The sequence below is a fragment of the Pongo abelii genome, chromosome 1, assembly GCF_028885655.2.
Source record: "Pongo abelii isolate AG06213 chromosome 1, NHGRI_mPonAbe1-v2.0_pri, whole genome shotgun sequence".
Lineage (NCBI taxonomy): Eukaryota > Metazoa > Chordata > Mammalia > Primates > Hominidae > Pongo > Pongo abelii.
This window is the reverse complement of record NC_071985.2, coordinates 178,113,306-178,139,502: the sequence shown is the minus strand read 5'-3', so window position 1 is coordinate 178,139,502 and position 26,197 is coordinate 178,113,306. Positions and strand designations below refer to the sequence as shown.

The following is a 26,197-nucleotide window of genomic DNA, read 5'->3' as shown; positions in this document are numbered from 1 at the left end:
TTCTATCCAGACAAAAATTGGTTTTAAAAACACAGCTAAATGGAAAGTTTTAAGGAGTCAATATATTTTTTAAGAATATTATTTCCATATAGAAAGTACTTGTTAAAATCTAATTAAAAAAACTCCTGAGCCTCACATTGCTTCACAATAACTACTAAACAACCCCTAGTTTTAATGCAGACTTCTACTGCTATCAATGAGTAACTATACCCACCTCATCAGAATTCTTACAAGTAATATAATTCACAAGATTTTTAGGAAGAAACATCATAAAAAATGTACCATATAGAACTTTACTAACCAGTCTAAAAGTTTTTTAGAGTATAAATCTTCTGTATTAGGAAAAGATATTAGGAAAAAAATTATTTACCTTTTGTACAAAAGTGTTGAACAGGAAAAAGTACTGGGCACAGTTTTTACAATTTTCTGGGATGTCTTTGTCCAACAGAGCAAGTAGTACCTCCAGTAACTGATGAAGGCTTTTTAACTGGTTAGAGGAAAGATAAAATTACATGAAGAAAAAGAACATAAGACAGACATTTATAACAGGATTAATTTGAGGTAAACCACCATAAGAACAAAAGGAAAGTCTGATTGATACAATCCAGTCTCAGATTCAGATGGACTTATGCTTTGAAGAGCAAAAACAGAATTATCCATTTTACCTTCCAGAGAAAGATTGGTACCATAGCAATAATTAAAAGAAAAGCTTAGTTTCAGTTCCTAGATTTCAGAGTCAAGGGCATGATTCTACCGCCGAGTCACATTTTCTCCAGAGCCAGTATCTCTCTCTGTCTCTTAAAAAAAGGTGGGGTGTTTAGGGAAGACATTTCTGAATCCCTCCCTCCACTACGTTACTTCTTCACATAATCACAGATGCAAAGAATAAAAAACACAGACACAGGCATAGGGGCTGGAAACCAAGCCGATGGAGCAAATGGAGAGCAACAGCCTGACAGAATGACAACGGTGATATCGACTCAGCCGTGAACTTACTTGAGAGCCCGCTGACGCCTCATGGAAAGCTTTGAAAAACATTTTATTTGTTTAGAAACCATTTTGGTTATGACATTGCTTCTTCTTTCCCTCCCACCCCAACTGTTTTTGGACAAGTCCCTAGAAATTCATCTGTGATCTAGATTTAAGACCAGGCTTACTACTCTCATTAGTTCGTTTCCTCTGAAGATGGTATTCATACTTTTGCCATATTCCCATCCATCCTGTCACACCCATTATAAATACAGTAAAATTTAGCATTTACATAGCACTTCATTTTCAAAGTACTTTACAAGATAAAGTGGGTGGCAAGAGGCACCATTTCCATTTACGGGGGGAGGGGGGGAAATAGACATGAAAATCCATCAGCTGGGCATCAGACAGAATTCATTGAGCAAATGGCTTCCAAGTGTATGGCCGCCATTCCCTTCTCTTTATGCCACCTGCTGTCCTGCCTTTAGAGGCCGGTGGGTAATATGCTACGGCCTGACCCCATCTCTAGGGAGGCTGCACTAACTCTGCCTTTATCCTTTGTTTGGGTTGGTACATGGGAGGAAGGAGGAGAGTGATATGGTCCTTATGTTAAGGATTCTTGACACATCTTAGAAACTTCCACAAGGAATGGAGCAATGGCATTTGAACTGACCTCAGCAGCTCCTGTGGCTTGTATTCTATATTCTGCATCCAGGTAAGATTTTGTTTAAAAAATGGTTGTGCTATTTAAGCTGATCAAAACCACTGCCTTACAGTAAACCTCAACTTCCTAATGATTCCCGGAATTGAGATACAGTCTTTGAGGACCTTCCTAAAGGGCATATTTGACTGCCTTGTTCATGGAACTAAGTGCTTGGGTGGCAGGCACTGTATCTGGATCAACATCCTCCTTAAAGGACTTGCTCAAAGTTGCACAGCAAAGCCAACATCTGCATTTGAAGCAGTAATTCCTAGAATCTGTATTTAGTTCATTGAGGCACAATGCCTCCAGCTAATGTTTATAAGAAGCCAATTTGTTGTGAAAATAACATTTTTCAAAGTTTTCCATGTAGTGTCAGCTGTTTGAAACAGCAAACTTGGGAAGTAACTGCTGTACCTGTAAGGACTTAACGCCCCTGGATGAATGGCACTATTTGGTTTGGTTGCCAGCTACAGGTTTAGATCAGGAAAATAGCTTATGAGGAAAGAGACAAAGCCAGAGGTGGCTCAAAATGTCTGCTGGCCTAGATGAGTCTCTAGACACAGATTAGTCTCAGTTCAGAGAGATCTAATACAAATTCTTGAGAAAGGACTCTGAAAAGGGAGTGTTTCTAGAGAGAAAATCCCAACACAGACCAAAGCAGGCCTGAATTCCTGGCCTACCCTGGTGTTTGGGATGTGAGGAGGAAGGGACAGAATGCCTTCTCCCTGGCATGTACCAAAAATCAGTTCACAGAAGGTGTATTTATGTGGCAAAATTACCAGACTCCAATCCTAGGCTCTTTCTTATTACCTGCAATTTAAAACATTTGGTAAAAACACAGTGTATAAATAACGTTTTAAAAATGAGACCGACCTTATCCTGATAAAACAAGGCACTGTCTAGGGTTTTCTCCAGAATGGTGGCCACAGCAACTCGTACTTCTCTCACACTGCACTCCAGTAAGAAAATCCTGAAAGAAAGAGAAAGGTGGTGTGAAAAAGCAAGATACATTTCCACAACCTCAACCTTCCCACGACAGGTCCCACCTAATAGCCAAGAAACAAAAGTAGAGTCTCCTGACAGTGTTAGCGCTTACAGGCCAAGTGGAGCTTTCCAAGGTCACTTCACTTCTGCTTATTCCTGCTAACTGTAATGCCACATATCAGCCGACAAGGCTCTGTTCAAAATTCACTAAGATTCTAAGTGGCAACTATAAGCAAGTTTAAAAGATAACAAGTACTCCCATAATGTTCAGCTCTAGAGGTACAATCAGACTCAGCTACAATTCTCTTGAAGGGAATACCTAGAGGATGCAAACAGATCCAGAATATGGGGAGCTCTACAGAGTAAACAGTCTACTCCTCAAACAGATGGCACAGCATACAAGGGACGGGGGACAAAGGAATGACTGATGGTCAGAAGAGCTTTAAGAGACACAGAAAGCAAAGGCCATGTGTGGACCTCACTGGATCCTGATTTGTACAAACTCAATGGTAAAATGACACTTCTGAGACCTTTGGAGGAAATCTGAACATGGGCTAGATATAAGGTGATATGAAGGAATTATATTAATTTTGTTGGTGTGATAACAGTAAAGTGCTTACATTGTTTTTAACTTCACTGTTAGAGATGAACTTTACCTTCAGATACATGCTGAAAATTTATTGTGAAATGATATAATGTCTGCAATTTAAAATAGTTCAGAGAGAAGAAAAAGCTTGCATGAGGGTATCCTGTGTGAGAGCTGAGATAGCTAAGGCAAGACAGGCAAATGTCGACAACTTGCCTGGGGCCTGGGTACAGGAGAGGGCTCATTCTGCCTACTTCTGTGTGTGTTTAAACATTTCCACAATAAAAGGCTCTTAAAAAATGTAAAGTGTCCTTCATGTTAATAGTTTGAATTCTTTAGGTCAATCTGTAAGCAATATTTACTATGAATTAATTTTTTTACAATTATAATTACGTTTAAAGAATTGCCTTAGAAGACTACACCAAGGGGCTGATCTAAAGGACAACACCTTTTCATGTTTAAAGTTACTAAAATATGAGTATAGTATATATACTTATTTTTTAGTTGCAAAAATGACAACCTATCTTAAAAATTATAAAGAAATAAGTAATTAGAAAAAAAGATCATTAATTCTTCAAACATGAAATCATAGCAATTTATAGTGATGAGTAATTGGTCTTTATAAAGAAAGAAACAAACAATAATAAACTCCATCAGGAAGAATGTAGAAGTAATTCACTGCGATTCTTGAGCATTAGGAATACCAAGAAACCAAACATACTATCCAAAGGACGTTACAGTTTCTCCGGAGATATTTAAAAGCAAGTCTGCCTGGATATAAGGGAATGAATAAAATATTTGCATATTTGCTATGTTCCTTCCAAATGGATGATGTTTCTATAACATTCTAATGCTTGCACAATGCTCAGGAGTCCCGTTGGAAAGATATTTTGAAATCAAACTAGAAAAATGGTTATCTCTAATGCAAACTCTAAAGGGACAGGCGTACTGCACACAGCACTGCAAAGAAATGCTTACTGACTCTTTTTATGAATTATATGGATATATGCATGCATGCATGAATAAGTATTTGAGTGCTTGCTATTCGCCAGCCTCTTTGTGTCTAGTAGGGAATGAACTGAACCTGGCTTCTGCCCTCAAGAAGCTGAAGCTGTAGTGGAGGAGATGGGCAGAAAACAGGGAGCAGACTAGCAGGCAACATCCATTAGACTGGGTGACTGGGAACAGCCTCTCAGAGCAAATGCTATTCACACTGATGTCCGAAGGAGAAGCCACTTACTATGCGAAGAGGGGAAGACAGTGTTCCAGATAAGGCATAACAGGTGCAAGGACCTTGAGGCAGGAAAATAAGCTCGGCAGGTTCAAAGAACCAGTGAGCCAGTATGGCTAAAGCCTGACAAGCAGGGAGTGAGTCAAGGAAAGCCTGGAAGGACAAAAACCAGATCAAGCAAGGCCTTGTGGGTAATGGTGAAAATTTTGGATTTTATTCTGAGTGCAATAGGATTCCGCTGAAGAATTTTTAACCAGAGAGGTAATGTGATCTAATTTGTTTGAAAAAGAACAGTTCTGTTGCTGAATGAAATAGATTAGAGGGAAAAGTGCAGATATCAAGTAGGCAAATAAATGTTTGGAGCTCAGACCTAGAGGGGAAGAGGATCAGGGATCAGCAGTTCTGAAAAGATCTCTAACTTACCAGCAGACTGTGATCGCCTTGTGGGAAGAGACTTGCGTTTCTGAATTCCCTGTTGTGTGTTTGTTTTGAGAGAAAACAGAGCATATTTGTATGCTGGCAGAAGTGACAGAAGTGATAGAAAATTCTAGAAAGTAAAGATGCAGGAATTAAGAGTGAGATAATTAAAGGGTCAACTTCCTTGAGAAGGTGTGCACATGTACAGAGATTCATTCTGAAAGAAGAGAGGATACTTCCTTCACAATAGAGGAAAGGGCAAGCTGGAACAGACTGGTAGGTGTGCGGCATCTGTGGTTGGGGTAGGAAATGCTCATTTGCTAATCCGTGCTTTCTCAGTTGAGTGGCGAGGAGTGGGCACAGCTGAGGCAGAGTGAAGGAGGAGCCCACTGGGGAATAGAGGAGACGGGACACCAGAGACCACGGCAGTGCTTGCTGGAACCCCACATAAATGTTGAACTTCCAAGGAGAGGAGAAGCTGACTTGATGAGGATGATCAGAAGTAAAGTGTAAACATTCATAGTGATTGGAGCATTCTGAATTTCTGCCACAAAAGCAAATTTTTCTTTTTTAAATTTCAGGTACATAGGTAGATACACTATCATAGGTAATATACTACCAGGATTTTTTTTTTTTTTGAGTGGAGTCTCACTCTGTCGCCAGGCTAGAGTGCAGTGACGCGATCTCAGCTCACTGCAACCTCTGCCTCCTGGGTTCAAGCGATTCTCCTGCCTCAGCCTTCCAAGTAGCTGGGACTACAGGTGCCCACAACCACGCCCAGCTAATTTTTTGTATTTTTAGTAGAGATGGGGTTTCACCATGTTGGCCAGGATGGTCTCGATCTCTTGACCCCATGGTCTGCCCGCCTTGGCCTCCCAAAGTGCAGGGATTACAGGCGCGAGCCACTGCGCCTGGTCTACCAGTAGATTTTTGAAAAATAATTTTTTAGTCAGAATCCAAACACAGTTAGACAATATTGTGAAATGTGTGGCAATCTGGGATTGTTTCTCTCTTTCCACCAGATTCCGAGTCCCTGAGGGAAGAGACTTGTGTCTCTGACCCCCTTTGAGCCATAGCAGGGGTTTAAGACCCACGTGCCTATGAGTACCTGGCAGGCGATCTGCCTCACAGGCTCTTCTTGCGGTCACTGAATACTTGCCTGAGATGATTTTGGAGTGACCTGAATAATTTCCTGTTTCAGTGAAGAGAGTTTAATATAGACTTTAAGCAGAAAAATAATTTCAAGTTGAAATAAAAAGGGTTATAAGAAACTTCAGCTCTAAATCACTGGAAGAGACACAAATTTCTTTTAATTAAAAGACTCCAATACTTACTTTATCAATTCTCGTCCTTCAGAACTAATAAAATATTCAACTAACCACTGACAAGCATCAAAACTTTTTGAAAGCAATGCTTCAATGGTAGCAATCCATTCTTCAGTATCAACCCTTTAAAAAAAAGCAGATACAGCAATGTTAGGAGCATAAGCCCAGCCAGTGACCCCATGCAGTCCACTCTTGTTGGTTCTTGTCATTTCTGTCTATGAATGTCTCTCTGTCTGTCTATCGTGGGTAGGGTGGAGGGATAAGAGATACTTTATGATTGCCCGCTAACATGGCTCAGTGTACTCTGGAAGCCAGTGCTTTGCATTCCTTGGCTCCTTGTGGTGTGGCTCATCTTTCCCCACAAACAAAAAAGTGTAAAGAAGTTTAAGTCTTAGACTTTACCTTCCTTCTGCATCTTCATCAAACAATTTGAATTGGAAAAAAAGCCTGAACTACAGCATTTTGTTCAATTAACTTACACTCACAAAATGTCCACTTTCAGAATAGCTTACATTGGCATTTTTATGCTTTATTGCTAAAATCATTAATATCCTACCTTATGGAATAAAAAAAAAATATTCAGGCAGAAAAAAGGTACAATGACTATTCTACCCATGCCCTCATAACACCTCCCTTACGTCCCCCAATGTCCCAAAATGATCACTGTGTAAAATGGCCATAAACAAAATGGAAATAGTGGGCAAAGTGTAAAGAGCATGAGCAAATTTCACAAACAAAAGTGACCAAGTGTCCTTAGTTAATCCTATGCCAGACATTAAAAGAAAGGAATACATTATTTTATTTTTCAAATAATAAAGACTGAGATCACTTAATATATCTTTGATTATTATACATAAAAATGAAGTTGTCACTATATATTTTTTCTGAAGAGTTTCTTGACTGCAAAATCTGTCCAAAAACCTCTCCATACTTGGAGAAGCTCACTTTGCTAGTGAGAGGGAAAAGACTGGGAACTTAAGTGGTCTTTTAACTCTAACTGGTCTCTCCTCATCCTGGGTCTCCCCTTACTCTAGGTATATTCTACAAACCACTGCTCAATACTCTTCATTCTTCACTCATTTATTCACAGAACAACGACTTATCCAGAACCTATAATGTGCAGGCACCTTACCAGGTGCTGAAGATAAAAACCAATGACGAGGCCAGGCACAGTGGCTCACGCCTGTAATCTCTGCACTTTGGGAGGCCAAGGCAGGTGAATCACCTGAGGTTGGGAGTTCAAGAGTAGCTTGGTCAACGCAGCGAAACCCCGCCTCTATTAAAAATACAAAAATTAGCTGGGTGTGGTGGCACATGCCCGTAATCCAGCTACTTGGGAGGCTGAGGTAGAAGAATCGCTTGAACCCAGCACACAGAGGTTGCAGCGAGCCGAGATTGTGCCACTGCACTCCAGTGTGGGCAACAGAGTGAGACTCTGCCTCAAAAAACCAAAAAAACCATAAAACCAGTGATGAATAAGATACAGTCAATGTCTGTAAAGTTTCTAAGGCAGAGGTCCCCAACCCCTGGGCCATGGACTAATACCGGTCTGGGACCTGTTAGGAACAGGGCCACATAGCAGGAGGTAAGTGGTGTGCCAGTGAGCATTACAGCCTGAGCTCCACTTCCTGTCAGATCAGTGGCAGCATTAGATTCTCATAGGAGCATGAACCCTATTGTGAAGTGCACACATGAGGGATCTAGGCTGTGCATTCTCTATGAGAATCTAATTGTCCCCCCAACCCTCCCTTTTGTGGAAAAATTGTCTTCCACGAAACCAGTCCCTGTTGCTAAAAATATTGGAGACTGTTGTTCTAAGGCATTACTCTGGACATACTTCCCTGTTCAAAAACCTCATCTCCCACTGAACACAGCCCAAACTCCCTGCGCTGGGTACTAAGGGCACTCGGTGAGTTCTAAACCCAACATTCAGCCTCAGCTCCAGGAGTCTCTCACACGTCCTACTAAAACACAATTAGTCACTCATGGTTCCCTAGGCCAAGTCTTGTCTGTTACTCAGGCTTTCCTTTCTGCCTAAAATGAGCCCTCTGTGTTTCTCTGTTTTACCTTTCGAAACCCTCTGAGAACATCAGTGTCTTACAGCCTACTCTAATCTCCTTATCTGGATATGATTTTGCCCAATTCCAAGACGTACAGAATTTATGCCTTAGTATAAATTCTCTTTTTAGGTATTTCTCTTTTGTTTGATCTATTCTTTCCATAGATTAGAAGTTTCTTAAAGCTAGAGACCACGTCTTAGTCCTCTGAATAAAATTAGGTAGCTGCTTTCACAATATTTTAAAATTATAAATTCAACTTCAATTGAATTCACCAGTGCCCTCTGTCACAACAGATTATCAAAACATATCACTTCTCACCTGAGTTTCTTCTTTGTCCGTAGATAAGTTTGAAAAAGGAATTGAATAGCAAGCTGTAAGCTCACCTTCGCCATGCAAGGATAATATGGATGCTTTAATTTAGTCTAAGAGAGGGAAACATGAAAGAGGATATTTTTCACAGAAGTTTTATAGATTATTACACATTGTTACGAACTAAATTATGATACACACACAATATATGAATATGATATACACACATGATAAAGTTAAATACTAATAAGAAGAATCTTGCCAGTTCATTATAAAAAAATGTTCCATTTAAATTTTAAAAAGGTTAAGAAAAGACATTGTCTTCATTTCTTTTATGAAATCCTCTCAAAACAGTTGTTAGACCACAGGATGTTAAGTCATCAAGAGACTAAGAATGTTGTTTTCCCTTACTGGCAAATTATAATCACGGTACTCAAGGAAAAGTTGTTGAAAGTTAATCTTTAGTCTTGTGATATTTTATTACAAATTAGGAATCTCCACAAAGCCCAGTATCCATTGACATGAGCTCACAGTTATAGCTATTCTAAGATTCTTTTATAAATCTAAACAAGGGCACTTCAGAAAGCCAGTATGTGGGAACTCACACCTCCCCACCATCTACATTATACATTCAGAATGCTGCCTGCATTTTAATATTACCCAATACGGGCTACATTTATGGGAAAATCTTTTTGCATCTAATCTGAATGCTAACTACTGAGATTGAGGATGAATCACTGAATGCTTTAGCTAAAACATATTTAATTGTAACCTTTCTTATTTCTAACAATCCAATTAGTTACTTACAGCATTCAACGAAGCTAAAGACAAAACAAAACTGAAATAATCACTACTGTACACATCTCTATTCTTCATAAACTTGAGGTTCTCATCTCTCACCATCTACAAAAGAAGAATAACAATTATTTTTATGAAATGGAAAAATATTCAATATGTGACTGACATTTCTAATGATATGTAAAAACATAGGTAAAAAGCACTTATAAAAAGTGAATTATAATTTATAATTCCCCTTTCTCAAGTTTTGAACTTTTAAAAGAGGAGAAAGAAAACCTTCCTTTGACATATAAGATGTTATAAGAACTATTATTCATTAAACCATACCCTTTTGGGAAATTCAGGTAAACTGCCATGTGAAGGACAAATGAATTCTAACTTGGTATTTTAGGTAGAAGGGGACAAACAGAGCTCTCCCAAGCACAACCAACTCCATGCTTCCTTTGTGTCAGAGGGCTTAATTCTCTTTCTTTCTTAATGTAAGACTCGATATTTTCCTCAAATTCTCTTGTTCTAGCTACTGAGCTTTTGATTAATTAGTGTATAAAGTCTGGACTGAGTAGACAGTTCTGAATTTAGATCCTTGCCCTGTGACACTGGCACATACTTCTTTTCTGAACCTGTTTTTCCATCCAAAAAATGAGAATAAAACCTGATACTGCATAATAATCTTTTACAAATTAAAGATTTGCTTAAAGCACGTAGCACACAGTAGGTGTTCAATAAATAATGGCCAATCATTGTTTTATTAGTCCTACTCAAAGGTTATGAACCTTAACTTGTTTTTCTCTCCAGACAAAGTTAGTTTATTTCAGCAACACGATTTCTTTACTGCTCACTCCCCACAACTCTGTTTATTTGTGACATCTCACACTCACACAGCAGGTCAGTGATTGTGCCTGCCAATCCTGAGCGTGTATTCATACTTGTGTTCTTAGCACTCCATGGCTCTAGCTCTATGGCCTCCTCTGTGGCGTGGCATAAAAGGTTCATAAGACAAGTGTGTAAGATGATGTAGCACCAGTGGTACGACTAATCCAGCAGGAGTACTTCTGGACCTACTAGATACATTTTGATGTCCACGTGGATATTCCCCCTTAGAATTTTTTATATGGTTCTTACCTGGTATATTCGAGCAGGCATTTTCTCCACAAACAGTCCTTTCTTCTCGCCTTTTTTAACCAGCTTGGTAAGAATAGACAGCCGGTCATTGTTAGGCCTATGGGGCCGAGGAGATGACTGAGGTGAAATTTCTGGTGAAGATGGAGCTGACCTAAGAGACAGAATCAGAAAACTCTGTCTAGTATTAAGTGGCTATTTTTTTCAGTAGTTACTAAGACTTGCCAAATTCACATAAACAGGGTATTAGACTATTTGATTATTATACATGTATTGAAACATAAAACTGTACCACATGAATATATACAATCATAATGTATCAATTAAGAAATTAAAAATGCAATCTTTTCTAATTAGTTGGGAGAACTGATTGACATTATAGAAGATAAAATAGTGCAGGGCAAATTTAACACAAATTTTTACTTAAGTGGCGTATGAGATTTAACATTTAGTGAGCACAAAATGAATTCTTCCTACATATTATTGTGAGATATCTTTCCTAGCCATTAAAAAGCAGTGAAATAAACTTATCTTAGAGCCACACAAAGTCTTGTAAGAACAAAGTACTGAACCAAGTTTTCAAATGTAATAAAACACATATAGTCATATTTCTCACATGAAAAAGTTAACACTTTCCTGACCCAATATATTAAAAGGCAAATTCACTGACAAAAGGACCTTTAAAAAACAACAACATTCTGACAGTGTTGGCATAGCACTATGCTTTGGACAAAAAGTGTACTCAACAAATGCTGCTAACATTTAAAAAAAAAAAAAAAAAAAAAAAAAGTCCAGGTGTGGTGACTTATGCCTATAATCCCAGCACTTTGGGAGGCCTAGGTGGGAGGATTGCTCGAGCCCAGGAGTTCCAGACCAGCCTGGGCAACACTGGGAGACCTCGTCTTTACAAAAAACAGACAAACCAAGTATCTGGGCCTGGTGCCCCTCGCCTGTGGTCCCAGCTATACAAGAGGCTGAGGTAGAAGGATCGCTTCAGCCTGGGAGGTCGAGGCTGCAGTGAGCTACGATCATGCCACTGTACTCCAGCCTGGGTGACAGAGTGAGACCACTCTGGCTCAAAAAAACAAAAAACAAAACACTTCAATTCTAGAATGAAATAACTTACGTGCATGTTTCTAAATATGTAACAACTTCTTGCCAAGAAAATAACCAGGAAGCAATAAGGAATTTATTTTCTTTCTGGAATTCTTTTTACAATTTCTCTGCAGCTTAGCTAATTATCTTTAAAATCTCAAATAGTATATTGTCACAAACCACATCATCGCCACAGAAATCACACAGCAAATTACATGGAAGAGACACTTACAGAGAGAGATCCTCAGCTTCCTGCCGTACAACGCTGACCCGACTTTTCTTTGGTAATACTGGGGAGTTCTGATCAGACACCCTTTGGTAGAAAAGCATATAGGCATTCCAGTATCTTCGGCGCACATCAGTGTACGGGTTTGCTTTATAACAAGACATTAAGAAAGACATCTGTAAATAAAAGTTTTTCTTGTCTTGACAATCTAAAACAAAGGGCCCCTTATTCCAGCAAGTAGTTAACTACTCCCTCAATTTGTAAAATGCAAAGTATAAGTAAAATGTGAGTGGCTTTAGAGTACTGCTTAGCATGGAAGTCAGGATACTTCAGTTCTGGGCCTAAGCTGGATCTCTCACTTGGAAGTGATATAGGTGGGGGCAAGGAATAAGGGAGCAGTATGGTAATGGAGTAAGAGAAAGAAGGTAAGTATCCTAGGGAGGTCTAAATGTAAGCAAATAGCAAGTGACATTTAAAAATATGTTCTGCGGCACAAGATGGGATAACTGGCCGCACTTAACCATTTCTGCCAAGATCGGCCAAATCCAGCTAAATTCTGACAATACTATATCACCATAAGATGCTTAAAGGTTACCACCATAAGATGCTTAACTATAATGGCATGGTATCAAAATCTAATACAGTGAATCCAATACAGCTAAAAATTTAGAAATACCACTAGAAGATTTCAAAATCAGGTTTCTGAAATGCTAAGTTCTCCATCAAATAGCTTTTTATCAAATAGCAAGTTCTGATTGGGTTGTACTTCTCCTCATACTCCTTTTTCCTGGGAGTGGGGGTTGTGGAGGGAAAGACTGCCTTGCCACACTGCATAATAAATATGATTTTAAAAACATAGGTGCTAGAAATGTCTTCTCTAGTCACACCTCTATATAAGTGAAAAGGAAATCTGAAAATTTTAATGGATTACTACTTCCAAAACTATTTTTAAGGTTCAGTTTCAGTATTCATTAGTTTCTCTTTGATGCTCATTTCATCCTTTTAACTTACTCCCAGCTCCCCTACCTATCCCTCAAGGTTGTTGTAAGAAATTATTTTAAAAAATTTTTATAAACAGCTTGAACATTTTCACTTTGGGTATTAAAGAGCTTGCTCATGGTTCTATTGCTAGAATAGTAGTACAATAAAAATAACAAAATCTGTTGTGTTTTTATATAAAGAATATTATTAATTTTTATAGAAAACTATAAATAAAAAAACTAATGGAAAATATCCATTTGTAAATACTTACTTTGATCATAAACTTTTGGTCTATATTCTCCTCCAAAGCATTCATACTCCAGGGTCTCGTCATTTAGGTCAAATTCTTCTATAACTGTGTCATTAAATTTATACCACTTTCCTTTTCCACACCCTCTAGAGCCCAGAGATCAGACAAACATTATAAGGTTAAAAAAAATCAACCTCCTCATCCTTAGCATTGATCTCTATGTATTGTCTACAAATAAAGCAGGTGATTACCATTTGAAAATATCTAAGAAATATGTAGCAACAATTATTTCAATTTCTAAAACAACTTTTCAAATTGAAGGGGTAAAACCAGTTGCACTAAGCTTTAAAACTTCAAAATGAAACACAGTCAAGAACAATGCCAAAGTGTCTCTGCACCACAGCGGTGAGTATGGATGATAACGGAGAGCAGGGGACGGCAGAAAGTGAGTAAGTGCTGCCTCAGGAAACCCTTACCGCCTGTCCTTAATGAAGGAATAGTAGTGGCCTGCGTGTGCCTGCCCACTGTGTACGATGACACCGACAAGTTCATAGTTTTCTGTGAGGGCAACCTTTTTTCGTGGGGATCCTCCACCTCCCTGATCCATACTTCGCCCATTTTCCCCAACTTCAGAAGAAGAATCTTGGCGAGCCATTCCTGAAACTGTGTAAGGCTCCATGTTTAGCATCCAGGGAAACTATGTAAAAGCAAAAAGACCATATTAACGTTGATTACTAACATATAAGTGAGATCCAAATAAGAGGATGTGTTTTCCTAGTTTAAGCTAGGAACAACTACCTCTCCAGTTCAAGTATAAAATCTCAGAAATGCTAAGTCTGGGAACGTCTAAAGTAGCCTCTGGTTTGAGCCCTAAGGAAGGCATTTTCCTTCATAGTAATCACTAGGATACCTTCTAGAAATGAGGGCTACTGTTTCCAGATCTGCCTATTCCAGTAGCAGCAGCTGCCTAAGATAAGGGGCTCTTCATAATGCTGAGACAACAGCCTTAACATGGTAGACAGAATATGAAAATAGAAAAAGGAAAGAAAACGAGTGAGGAAATGAATGGTTGTGAAAAATTTCAGGAAGAAAAAAAGTTACCCTTATTTGTTCATCATATTTAATGGAGCGTCCGCTTTCCCAGTCAAATCCAAATCTCATTAGGTGAATTACCAAGACGCTAGGTAAAGATTTAATACAAGTCCTTTTCACTGTTATTCTCTAAAGATAAAAAAAGGAAAAAGAGCAAATATGAATGATCTCCATGGAGAAAATAAAACAGCACAGTAATTAATGCAAAGTCCTTTCTGATCCATGTGAAAACAAGTAATGACATAATCTAATGGAAATAACAGTAGGAACTTAATACTGATTTTACACAAAACAAAGACACATTATGCGAATAACAAATTAATCTTGTTTTTTAAAAAGGGCAAACATAATACCTTTTCTTTACACTTTTCACAGTAGTACGCATTACTTCCCTCTAGAACTTCTCCTCTAACAAACTGGTCCAAAGAAATTTCCAAACTCTGACAAGAAGTCACTCCTAGATTGAGAGCCATGAAAGCTTCTTCACGCTCATATCTGATTAGGAAATAACAGAAAACCCACAATCAACAATGGAGTTTAAAACTCTTCAATTATCATAATACCTAAGCTTGAACACAGAACTACATTTTTAATCTGGGAGTCCCTCAATATTTTAAAAGTCTATTACTAAGTTAAAATGCCACTTTGTGACAATTTAGAGTTGCTTAAAATTATGAATTTCAAAGAATATTTTCTTAAGCCCACAAAGAAATTTTTTCTACTTCTGGAAGTAGAAAGCAAAGAAATTTAAGTCACTAAATACTTATAGATCTATTGACAGGGAGAGAGTTCTAAGTCTCTTAACAAATGCAAAATTTACAACATACTAGACAAATCACTTCAAAACGATGATCATTTTTCCTGTGTTAGTGATATCTTCACTCACCTGTGAGGACAGTCTTTACAGATCTTCTGATCAGAGTAGATGCCCTGAAATGTATTCTTAAAAATTTGGTCTCTCCCCATTTTCTGTTGGAATGAAAAGTTACAATTTTAAGTGATGCCTCCTGAACCTATGAGTATACAGAATTTTATTAACACATTGCAATTTAAGGACCAAAACAAAATGCATCATTCTGGTAGTGTCAGCTGTGATGAATGGAGGCTAAACCCATTATTGGCCCCACTGTCAGAGTGATGCAGACGATCAGAAGAGGAAGAGGAGGAGGGATGGGTCAGGTATGTGTCAGGTAGAGCTGATGACGAGAGTGTTCTCCAGGGTGATTCTGAATCCTTCTCCCTGTGCTACAAGGACCAAGTTAGGGGCAACTCTCGGCAATCTTTTCTTTTTTCTTGTGGATAGAATGCCATCAATTTGCAAGTTACTTTAAAAAATGGAAGAATTGTGCCTACTGATGAGAGGCCAATGCTGGCAGTGACAGCGGGATCTGAGAAGGCAATACCGTTTAGGAAGTCTGCCACATGGCTTACAGGGTAGAGGTAGAGAGCTTTGGGTTTCAACGGCACCATGAATAACTTTTTAATCTGGCTCCTTTCTCCTCTTTACCAGAGCACTCTCCGCTCTGCACAGGGCTGTCAGCTCACCAGTGACTGCAGCACTCTTCTGAGGCCAGATTATTTCAGTAGACACACAAAGAATATGTAGGTAGGAATGGTTATTATTATGTAGTAGAGATTAAGAGTTACATACTTTACTGAGCATTAGATGAATTAAGAAAATATACAATTCTAGGCCAGGCATGGTACCTCATGCCTGTAATCCCAGCACTTTGGGAGGCTGAGGTGGGTGAATCATTGGAGGACAGGTGTTTGAGACCAGCCTGTCCAACATGGCGAAACCCAATCTCTGCCAAAAAATACAAAAATTAGCCGGGCGTGGTGGTGCACACCTGTGATCCCAGCTACTCGGGAGGGTGCGGTGCAAGAATCTCTTGTACCTGGAAGGTAGAGGTTGCAGTGAGCTGAGATTGTGCCACTGCACTCCACTCTGGGTGACAGAGCAAGACTCTGTCTCAAAAAAAAGAAAAGAAAAAAAAGAGAAAATATACAATTCTATTGATCTGTGTTATGTTTTGATGTTTAAACACAGAATACATTATAGTTCTTATGTTAAAGATAATCAATTTCTGATTTGTCAGTTTCATAGTAACCCCAAATGCTAAGACACTATTCTCATACTATAACTAGAGTTTGAGGGAGTTAGAGGGAAAGTAAAACTTTTACTACCTTGAGATATTCATCCATCTGATCAATGAGACTAGTAAAGAATTCATATGCATCCTGCTGTTCTCTCACATAAAGTTCTTTATTCCACATCTTGAAAATCTATATAACAAAAATTAAATGTTTTTAAAGGAAAAGTAGCAATTTCTGAATGTGGTAGAAAGGGAACATGAAAGAGCACTTAAATGCTTCTAAAAACCAGGTTCACTATTAGGATGTGGACATTTCTAGTGAAGTGAGACTAGCTTGTATTCAGCCATCCACCCTTTTTCCTAGTTCCCTTACAATCATAAGTCTCTGAAATCAGAAGTGGGTACTGGGTAAGATCTAGGCCATGGAACAGAGAATTTCTCTCTTAGAAACTAATCAACCTATGGGGAAAAACACAAGGTGATCCCCCAATATGTGAAACACAGTAAAGCCATGTTTAAAAATAGGTGTTCTTGGCTGGATGTGGTGTCTCACGCCTGTAATCCCAGCACTCTGGGAGGCTGAGGCAGGCGGATCACCTGAGGTCGGGAGTTCAAGACTAGCCTGACCAACATGGAGAAACCCCATCTCTACTAAAAATACAAAATTAGCCGGGCATGGTGGCGCATGCCTGTAATCCCAGCCACTTGGGAGGCTGAAGCAGGAGAATCGCTTAAACCCGGGAGGCGGAGGTTGTGGTGAGCCAAGATTGCGCCATTGCACTCAAGCCTGGGGAACAAGAGTGAAACTCCGTCTCAAAAAAAAAAAAAGTGTTCTTTATTTAAAGACATTAGTGAAATTGGCACAGGGTCAGGGGAATGATATGAACAAATATTTCAAAGAGCTAAAATAAGAATCATGAAAAATATTCAAAATAATTAAGATGAGCAAATTCCTAGGAACTGAATGACTATTCTCAACATTCTAATGATTTGAAACCAAGTACCAATTTCAACAATGGTATACCAAATCCTTTTACAGTTTCTCGGCAAGAGATTAAAGTTAATAAAAACAAAAAACCATTACCATTAGAGAAAGAATGTAGCCAAATATTTAACATCTTTAAATCTCAAGAGTTACTGGGTGAAATACCTTCCAAAAATTCTCAGGTACGTAATACTGCAGCTTGCTTTCCATTAAATGCCCAAAGAGAGACTGCACTTGGTAAAACACGCTATCATCTGGATTGTCTGTGTCATCATCCACCGAAAGTAATGACTGCACAGAAAAGAAACGTATCAAGCTTGAAATATTTAAAATGCTTCACAGGAAACTCTGACATATGTACATGTTAGTACCTACATTGCTCTTTTAGAATGTTATGTATGTTTGGACATGGCTATAATGCTGCAGATATTTAACTTTAATAATTCCTAGCTGGTTTAATTATGAACAAATCATGTCCTTAAGCTCTGATTATGAAAAACCGGTCTAGAAATACCAGGATCTCTACAGGAAATAAGTGTAGCCCAGTACACATGGAATACTCTCAAAACCACTGACTACTATAAGCTACTACCATATTATTGTAAAGTGCTCACGGTAGACCCTATATATTTCTAAAATACTAAAACTGTCAGTAACTTTATGGAATATAATTTAAAAACAACTTTGGAGTTCAAAAATCACATTAGGTCAAGTCCATCTGTAATACAGGCAGCTTAATACAACAGCAGCTTTATAAAAATGTGTGATTATACACAACATGTCCTTACACATTTCAGGAGCTACTAAAGAATCGCAAGTTATGTCTCGTTTTAGGAAACCCCAAAAGCAATAAAAAACTACGAAACAATTTTCAAGTAATACATGTATTATCTATTATACCAAAAAGGATAGAAAAAGGAAATCACCTCAGGGAGCCCAGGTTGCATATACAGCTGCTGGAAGACTGCATTCATATAACAAGTTGCACCACCATTCCTCAGCCCCACAAACCCTGAACTGGACCTGCTATCCACTGGGGGAAGGTACTGGAAAAGAGAGGAATAGAAACAGCCCAGGAGGAGAATAAGCATCTCTGCCACAGACAAATTTACACTATAGCTATGCGGGAGATATATTCACAGATTTACCCATCCAGCATGTTATGAAAGCTATGCTGGCAAAACCTATGTTCATGAAGTACTTCTGCAGATGCTGATATAATTATCAAATACTGCTATCTCAATGTTGCTTTTTCATTCATAAAATACCTGGCAGATAGGTATATATTTGTGTATTTATATAGTTACTTGATTATCATTCAACAAATATTGATTAAATACCCTTCTATATGCCAGGCACTGTGCATGGGATATAAGAGAGATGTGCATGGCCCCTGATCTCAAGGCGCTTACAGTCTATTAGGGTAAAGAGGCATAATCAAGCAAATGTCCTACTACATATTCACGAATTAAGGTAGTACTCTGAAAAAAAGGAATGTTGAGTCTAGGAAGTGATTACCATGAAGGATCCTGACCAATCTGGATGGCAAAAAAAGGCTCATATTGTAATTCCTTTTAGAAAAGGTAACATTCTTCTATTAAACTTCTTCCAGTCAACACAAAATTAAATAGGTGACTATCCTGCCATTTTACTTACAGGTGTTTTGAAATAACATAGACCCCAGTACAGAGCTTTTCTGGGTAGAAATGATCCAGAAAAAGTTCAACATGGCACTTCTTCAAGTGGAAAAGGATACTGTAATTTTACACTTTGAAATGCTATTACAGCAAGATCTTGGTTCTCATGCCATGACCAGAATCATGTTATCTGCACATATCAAGTATCTGCATCCATGTAATAACCAACTAGCGACAAAAATGTGTAGGTCTTCTAGATCTCAAGGAATTGCTAAGTATTACTTACTCTTCATTAACAGACATATACTTAGAGCAGGATTATTTCTAAGACCTAATTAACACCAAAGTTTATTTGTAGTCCAAAGCACAGATTTAAAAAAAAACTGGTTTATAACAGTGTTAAAAATATAAATATTTATCTAACACAGATATTGCCTCCATTATGCTGATTTAATTTTTGATGTAAGGAAAAATATAAAAAGTTCATTTAAATCTGATTAAATAAATGCATATAAAGTAACACATAACATAACCTATAAACTAAAGCATTATAAACCATTTTGATCAATCAAAACCATTTCCAATTTATGAGAGCCCACATTTCTAAGTCTTTGCCAAGTGCTACTCCCTCTATTTAAGACATCTGTCCCCACTTCCTTTCCTACCTAACATCTATGTTCTGTAATACTTAACTCAGGCATCCAAAGGGTAAGTCTGACTTTCTGTGATGTCAGAGAACACAAACGGCAGCTTTGAAAGCATCTTCCCATTTCTGGTCTGCATTCCAGTGGACCTGCAATATACTTCCCTCTCGCAGATCCCAACATACACTAAGCTATTTCATGTCTCCACAGCTGTGTTCATATTCTTCTCATTACTGGAATGGAATGACCTTCCCACCTTGCTTCACCTGGTTCACTAGTTTTTATGGCCCTATTTTAAGTTTCATCTCCTCTAAGAAGCCTTCTGAGATACCAACAGCTGGTGGTGAAGTGCCTCTCTGTGTTAGAGCACTGAGGACATACCTCTATCTCATATTGTATCACATTACATTGAAACTATCTGCTTATGGGCCTGTCTCTTTCACTATACACTGACCTTCTTGAGGGCTGGGATCCTATTTTCATTTTTGAGCTCCAAAAGCCTAATATGCCTCTTAGCACATACTAAACTCAATAAATCTTGGTTGAATTTAACTGAACATAGGCTGTACTGCGATAGAGCCAATGTTTATTTGACTTGTATCTCTAGGGTCTGGCCTATGCCCAGCATAGTCACTGAAAAAATAGGTTGGAATGCTACTTTTTACTGAGAATAACTACCAAGCAACTTGAAAATGCCTCTCCCTCTTTAATTAAAAGGATACTATTTCTTAATATATTCAGTATATTAGAGTGATACTATAGCTTATACTTGATTTAAGTATGTGAACACAGTAAGCAAAATAATAATACTGACTTTCTTTGTGGTCAGCGGAATGCAAATACAGTCTTAAAATTATATGTTTCAGAGATCATTCTAAAAAAATTAAGTTCATCAACGTCTAGAAAACCTACATCAAACTCCTTGGTAAGAGCAGGGTCAGGTTGGTGATGCATAGAAAGCAGTTCTTTTATAATAATTTGAAGATTTGAAGGTGAACTATCAGCCAACATCACAAGGACTTCATAGGCTGCCAATCGGCTATTCGCTGTACTACACCTAGAAACAAAAGACACAAGTCAATTTCAACAATGAATAATCTACTTAAATTACTCATTAAACTAAATCAACAGTTGAAATGAAAGTAGAAGAGCTCCAATTCCTCAAACATACTTAAGTCAGGTCTAACCCCAGACATCTAGTAATCCAGGGGTCATGAATATAGGAGGAATTAACAACTATCTTCTTGGCCTGATGATAAAGTAGCAAAATTCTTTCACTTATGATCAGAATAGTCTCATCTAATGAATGGATCAGCAAGAATGGAGGAGAAAGAGTAAAGAGAACTCTGTAATAAAGATGACATGGGAATAACTGTCTTTCAAATAAAATAGGTAAGTAGAAAGATTTTATCGCTGTCACCCTAAGAAGATCTTAGGATGGCAGCAAAAGAAAGCTGTAAAAACCAGAATAGATAGCCATAAACATTTTATGTGAACTTTCTATGAAAAAAAATGGAGACAGAAATACAGTTTGTCAAATCAATTCGTTTAACACAAAAGATAACTAGCAAGCATTCTGCATGAAATCAAAGGCTTTCTACACTGCCTGCCTTGTAGTATAAACCACTTTGGGGATGGACAATAATATCTCACTTTAACCAATGCTAACCTTGCATTACTGAGGGATCACTGGTTAGGAAGGATACACAGAAAAGAGGATAGCCAACCTCTGAGTGAAACACTTAAGGAATGTAGGAGGAGGCATTTAAGGGGGCTTATGAGGCTTTTAGACCAGCACGACACCAGGCACTGAGGACAATGGCCATGGAGCTGGCACTGTCCTTTGCTTCTTATCTGAACTTCAGGGTTGCAAAGGACAGTAAGAAAAGAATAGGGAGGTGCCATTTACACAGGCTAAACACTAAAAGTTGCTTTGTTACTGTGATACAAAATAGCATTACTTCTGAAAAGAGTTTGTGTATTTTAAATCTCTTTCTTCCGTGAGGGTTTTGGTGGGAAAAGACTGGGAATTACTGTGATAAATCAACACCATTCAGTACAATGGGGAGGGATGAAACAAATGTTTCCTTTTTTAGTCAAGGCACTGTATATGATTTTTACAAAAACACTCCTTCCTTCTTCATTTGTGGAGGAACTACTTTTATTAATAATAAAACTGCTAAAGATATATCTTTTGTGTTTACTGAAAATTTACTTCTTTCTGCTGCTTTAATAAAAGACTACCATAGACCTAGCACCAAATCTTCCAAAATAGGACTGGGGTAGCAATGAGGATGGGAATCCCCAAGAGTTCTAATAAAGGGTTTTACTTTTTTTTCTTACCTAAAACAGATTTTGCTAATGAGGCAACTTTAAGTAGAGAAATATTTATACGTGATAAGATACCTCTTAGGATTCCACAAAATACTGCTTATTATGCCTTGTCCATTTCAATAACCACTGAAATTGTACAGGAACCCTTTTCACTATAAACAGCAAATAGTTTCTTCAGGATTACTCAATTAACTCTGGTTTTCATGAGAAAGGAACAAAGTTAGTTAGATTTGGAGCAAATGAAATAGCAGCTTTTAGCTCTGCCTCTTCTTCCTACCTCCAAGAGTATAAATACCACTCAAGTAGGGTCAACATTACAAAGAGATCTTTCAAATTTGTACCCATAAAACTAATACAAAATTTAATTCCAAAATTACTACTGTAATAAATCACAAGCAGTTGCAGTTAACAGAACACAGCCAGCACTCAGCAAACGACAAGGTTTATGCACTAAAGCACCTATCGTTTTCTCCTGAGAAACCTTCAAGATTTTACTCAGAGCCTATTTACTTGTACTTTGGACATAATTTTTATAACCTTCGTTTCTCTTGGAATTTGTTACTGACCAAGTTAGCCACATTTCTATTTGTTCTTCCATTCTGATGATAATAATGGTACCAGAACACTTGCTCTGTGCTTACTATGCGCCAGGCAGGCTTTATGCTAAGCCCCTTCACGTGCATTTCTTCATTTAGTGGATAATATAGGATACACAGACTCACAGATGGAAGACAAACTCCAAGTTAACAAAATCTTTCGGGACTAAAGTTTCAAATTAGAATTTTTACCAAAACTGAACACAACGTGCATTTTCCATACTTTGGATGAAAGTCCTGTTGACTGATGGCGGCACTGCCAGCTGGAGAATGACTATTTAAAATAATTCTAGAAGCTCGGAAAAGGAAGTCATCTAACAATGGTTTAATGAGTGATGAACCTGGAATAGAGCATAATATTCATGTTGAAGATGAACACATATTTTAATTCAAAGATCCTATCTTGCGCTTTCTTATCAGAGCAGCAAAGGTACCCGAGGCCACCCAATAGTAGAGCATTTAGTTTAATTTAATGTTTATTTTTTGAGCACTTACTACATGGCAAAGCTTGTGGGGTAGACTACAAAAGGGACAGAATACAAAGACAGGCAGGTGAGGGTGTGTTCCTTTATGGGCTTACAATACAGTGAAAGGAGTCAAGCTTTCACTTTAGAAACACAAGTGCCAAGGACACCACAAGGCAGAATGGTTTGAGTGAATAGTTCTTACTCTGGGCATAGGGGAATCCACATAAGGGTTTCCGAAACTTTTAAAATCTTGCCTCTTTAGTTTAAAATGATATGCCTTTCTCTCTCTGGTTAAGAATCACTCTTTTCTATGTATCCCCAGTAGCCAAGAATATTTTGTAAAGCTTGGTTTGTGTTATAAAAGAGAGAGTTAATTTTTCATTTGTCTTCTGAATACAATTTATAATACTGAATAATCTTTTACAAATTACATGTGTACCCTAGGAGAATCTCATATGTACCCCACCACTGGCGGGCAGGGGTGGTTAGGGGCTGCCTCCTCAGATGAGAATCACCCTTAAAAGAAGACAGACGGTAAATTACATATTATAAAGTACATAACAGCAAAAAGAGAAAAATCTACTTTGAATTATAATTCTTACTTGGTATTAGGAAGTTATGTGATCCAGCTATTTTGAACACTATAAAATTCTCTATGTTGTTTAATGACACAGGTAAAGTACACCTTAAGTTTGTTAGCCACTAAAATAACGGATAATTTCCTACTGTGTGAAGGGTCAATTTTCCACGGAACACTTGGCATCTATCTTATTTTCCCACCTACGCACAACACTGGCAATAACCAAGCACTGAAGAATCTGCCATGTGATAAGATGAAGCAATAATTACCAAGCATTTCCTTTTCTGCCCCACAGAGTGAAAGAAGGGTCTTGATGAGGCGTAAGTGCCCTGCCAGTAAGATGTTGTCCGCTTCACTGGTCTCACATTCAGCTGTACGATTAGGTTCAAAGTTATCCAGCCAAGTAATCTCATCTTCAAGCATGGTAGCTGGGCTGATCCTTAACTGCTCCATTTCTGAAGCTAAGAAGGAAAAAAAAATCCATTACAAAGAAAGAAGGATTTTCCTTTATGGAGTCAAAGTCCTGAATTAAAGTAAGGAAAGTCAAGCCCCAATCTTTCACTTTACAGATCTTAAAAAAACTATCATTAAGGCCGGGTGAGCTGGCTCACATCTGTAATCCCAGCACTTTGGGAGGCTGAGGCGGGCGGATCATGAGGTCAGGAGTTCGAGACCAGCCTGGCCAGCATGGTGAAACCCCGTCTCTACTAAAAATACAAAAATTGGACGGGCACGGTGGTGCATGTCTGTAGTCCTAGCTACTTGGGAGGCTGAGGCAGGAGAATTGCTTGAACCCAGTAAGCAGAGGTTGCAGTGAGCTGAGATCACGCCACTGTACTCCAGACTGGGCGAAAGAGCAAGACTCCATCTCAAAAAAAAAAACCAAAAAAAAAAACACAAAAACCCCACAAAACTGTCATTAACAAATAGTAGGTGACAGCTGCTGCCCACAGGGAATGAAGGTGCCCTCATTCATAAACCACTTATTGGTTGCCTCCTCTGTGCAGGTCACTGTGCCATATGCTGAGGCTATAAAATGAGGGAGACAAATTCCTGCTCAGAAGGAGCTCCTGGTTTGGTGGGGGTTAGCAGAAGTCTCAGGAAACAAAATCTTCTAGAGAAAGAAGGGGTAGAAGGGTATAAGGAGAATCAACACTCCTGCAGTGTTACCTGAACCAAGGGAGGGCTGAGTTCTGCAAAGGAGAATGAGGTCAGAAGTACAGCTGCCAGAGTCCAGGTTTCCAAACAATGTGCCAAACTCCTGAGAACTACTCTGTTCTTTTGTATTATGTATTTCACTTGCCCCTTCAAACAAGGACTTAAAGCACAATTTCATATTGGAAGTTGAGACTGGGGAGGGGAGGAAGAGTGATTATGCTCTACTTCCACTGCACTATAGTGAGAAGCAAGCAGGGTCTCCACACGGTGAAGTGAAGAAGGACCCTTTAGGGTCAGTCAGAGCTGGACTGGGACCAGATAGAAACCCTATGTTTACCACTTACTGTATGACCTTGTTTCCTTATTTATGCAGGGTGCTGTGTATGAAGTGCTAGTGTAGGCACTGGCTTACGGAAAACACTCCAGAATTGGCAAATATTGTTTCAAGACATGTTATTACCCGAGAATTAATTCCCCTCACCTCCCAAGATGTTAACAAGAGATCCTGGGTCCCTCATTTATCACTCAACAACACAGGGGAGGTCTACATTAATAACTCGCTCATTCATTTCAAAGTTGCATGTGTGTAGCCAACTCATGATTCCTGTCCTTGCTGCAGAGCAGAAACCAAAGCCTGTATGGCTGCTGGTCAGCTTTCTCTGGGAGCCTGGGTGAAAACCAGTGTTACGTGAGACTGTTAGATGGACATGCAGTCCGCCCACTTCACTAGATCCAACAGATCTTCTCTCTGAATCAAGACACACTCTCACACTGTATTAACTCCCTCTCCACGAAACCAATTTCACTGCATTGTTCAGAGCAATGTGGCCCGTTCTTATTTTTTATTTTTTGGAGACTCTGTCTCGCTCTGTCGCCCAGGCTGGAGTGCAGTGGTGCAAGCTCTGCTCACTGTAACCTCTGCCTCCCGGGTTCAAGCAATTCTCCTTCTTCAGCCTCCCGAGCAGCTGGGATTACAGGCATGCACCACCACGCCCGGCTGATTTTGTGTTTTTGGTTTCACCATGTCGGCCAGGCTGGTCTCGAACTCCTGATCTCAAGTGATCCACCCACCTTCGCCTCCCAAAGTGCCAGGATTACAGGCGTGAGCCACCGGCGCCCGGCCACCTCCTGTTTTTGACAGACACTTATGAAACTGAGGAAGGCATCTGCCACCATAGAAATGTTGTTGAGGACTATTAGTCACTGTCTTTATGTGTCCATTACATGATGGCCTTTGTATGAAATTTCTTTTAGACTTAGGTGCTAGGAAAGAGATTTGCTTCTTTTGAGAAACTATTCTATTTCTTCTTACAGGGTATTTGAACAACTAACCATATGCTGCTTCCTTTTTACCTCTGGCCTTCAGGAACCTCACAAATTAATTCTGAGGTATTTTTTTTCCTCCTGGCCTTGACATTCTTTACCAATTGCTATTTTTGTGGATCCTGATTTTTATTTTATTAATTTCCTGTAAGCTGAAGCAAATTCTTTGTGAAGAGTGGAGAATAACAAACTCATGATCTGAACTAAAATTTACACAGAGCATTCCAACGTA

General features: G+C 38.7%; 1 protein-coding gene across 6 annotated transcripts in view; it reads right to left on the bottom strand.

The window, feature by feature from the left end:
* The window catches only part of USP24 (ubiquitin specific peptidase 24), a 147,482-nt gene that overhangs the window by 17,066 nt on the left and 104,219 nt on the right, over positions 1 to 26,197 (bottom strand). For all 6 annotated transcript variants that reach the window (XM_063712227.1, XM_009249820.3, XM_063712228.1 and 3 more), the window contains 18 exons: positions 23,754 to 23,945; positions 22,661 to 22,778; positions 20,420 to 20,564; positions 18,153 to 18,272; positions 17,392 to 17,517; positions 16,333 to 16,431; positions 15,032 to 15,114; positions 14,499 to 14,640; positions 14,155 to 14,274; positions 13,530 to 13,750; positions 13,075 to 13,199; positions 11,829 to 11,970; positions 10,505 to 10,655; positions 9,392 to 9,487; positions 8,594 to 8,697; positions 6,225 to 6,338; positions 2,546 to 2,642; positions 371 to 487 (listed from right to left, as the gene is read on the bottom strand). In XM_063712227.1, the coding sequence (XP_063568297.1) occupies positions 371 to 487; positions 2,546 to 2,642; positions 6,225 to 6,338; positions 8,594 to 8,697; positions 9,392 to 9,487; positions 10,505 to 10,655; positions 11,829 to 11,970; positions 13,075 to 13,199; positions 13,530 to 13,750; positions 14,155 to 14,274; positions 14,499 to 14,640; positions 15,032 to 15,114; positions 16,333 to 16,431; positions 17,392 to 17,517; positions 18,153 to 18,272; positions 20,420 to 20,564; positions 22,661 to 22,778; positions 23,754 to 23,945 (2,312 nt within the window). The remainder of the gene's footprint in view (positions 1 to 370; positions 488 to 2,545; positions 2,643 to 6,224; positions 6,339 to 8,593; positions 8,698 to 9,391; positions 9,488 to 10,504; positions 10,656 to 11,828; positions 11,971 to 13,074; positions 13,200 to 13,529; positions 13,751 to 14,154; positions 14,275 to 14,498; positions 14,641 to 15,031; positions 15,115 to 16,332; positions 16,432 to 17,391; positions 17,518 to 18,152; positions 18,273 to 20,419; positions 20,565 to 22,660; positions 22,779 to 23,753; positions 23,946 to 26,197) is intronic.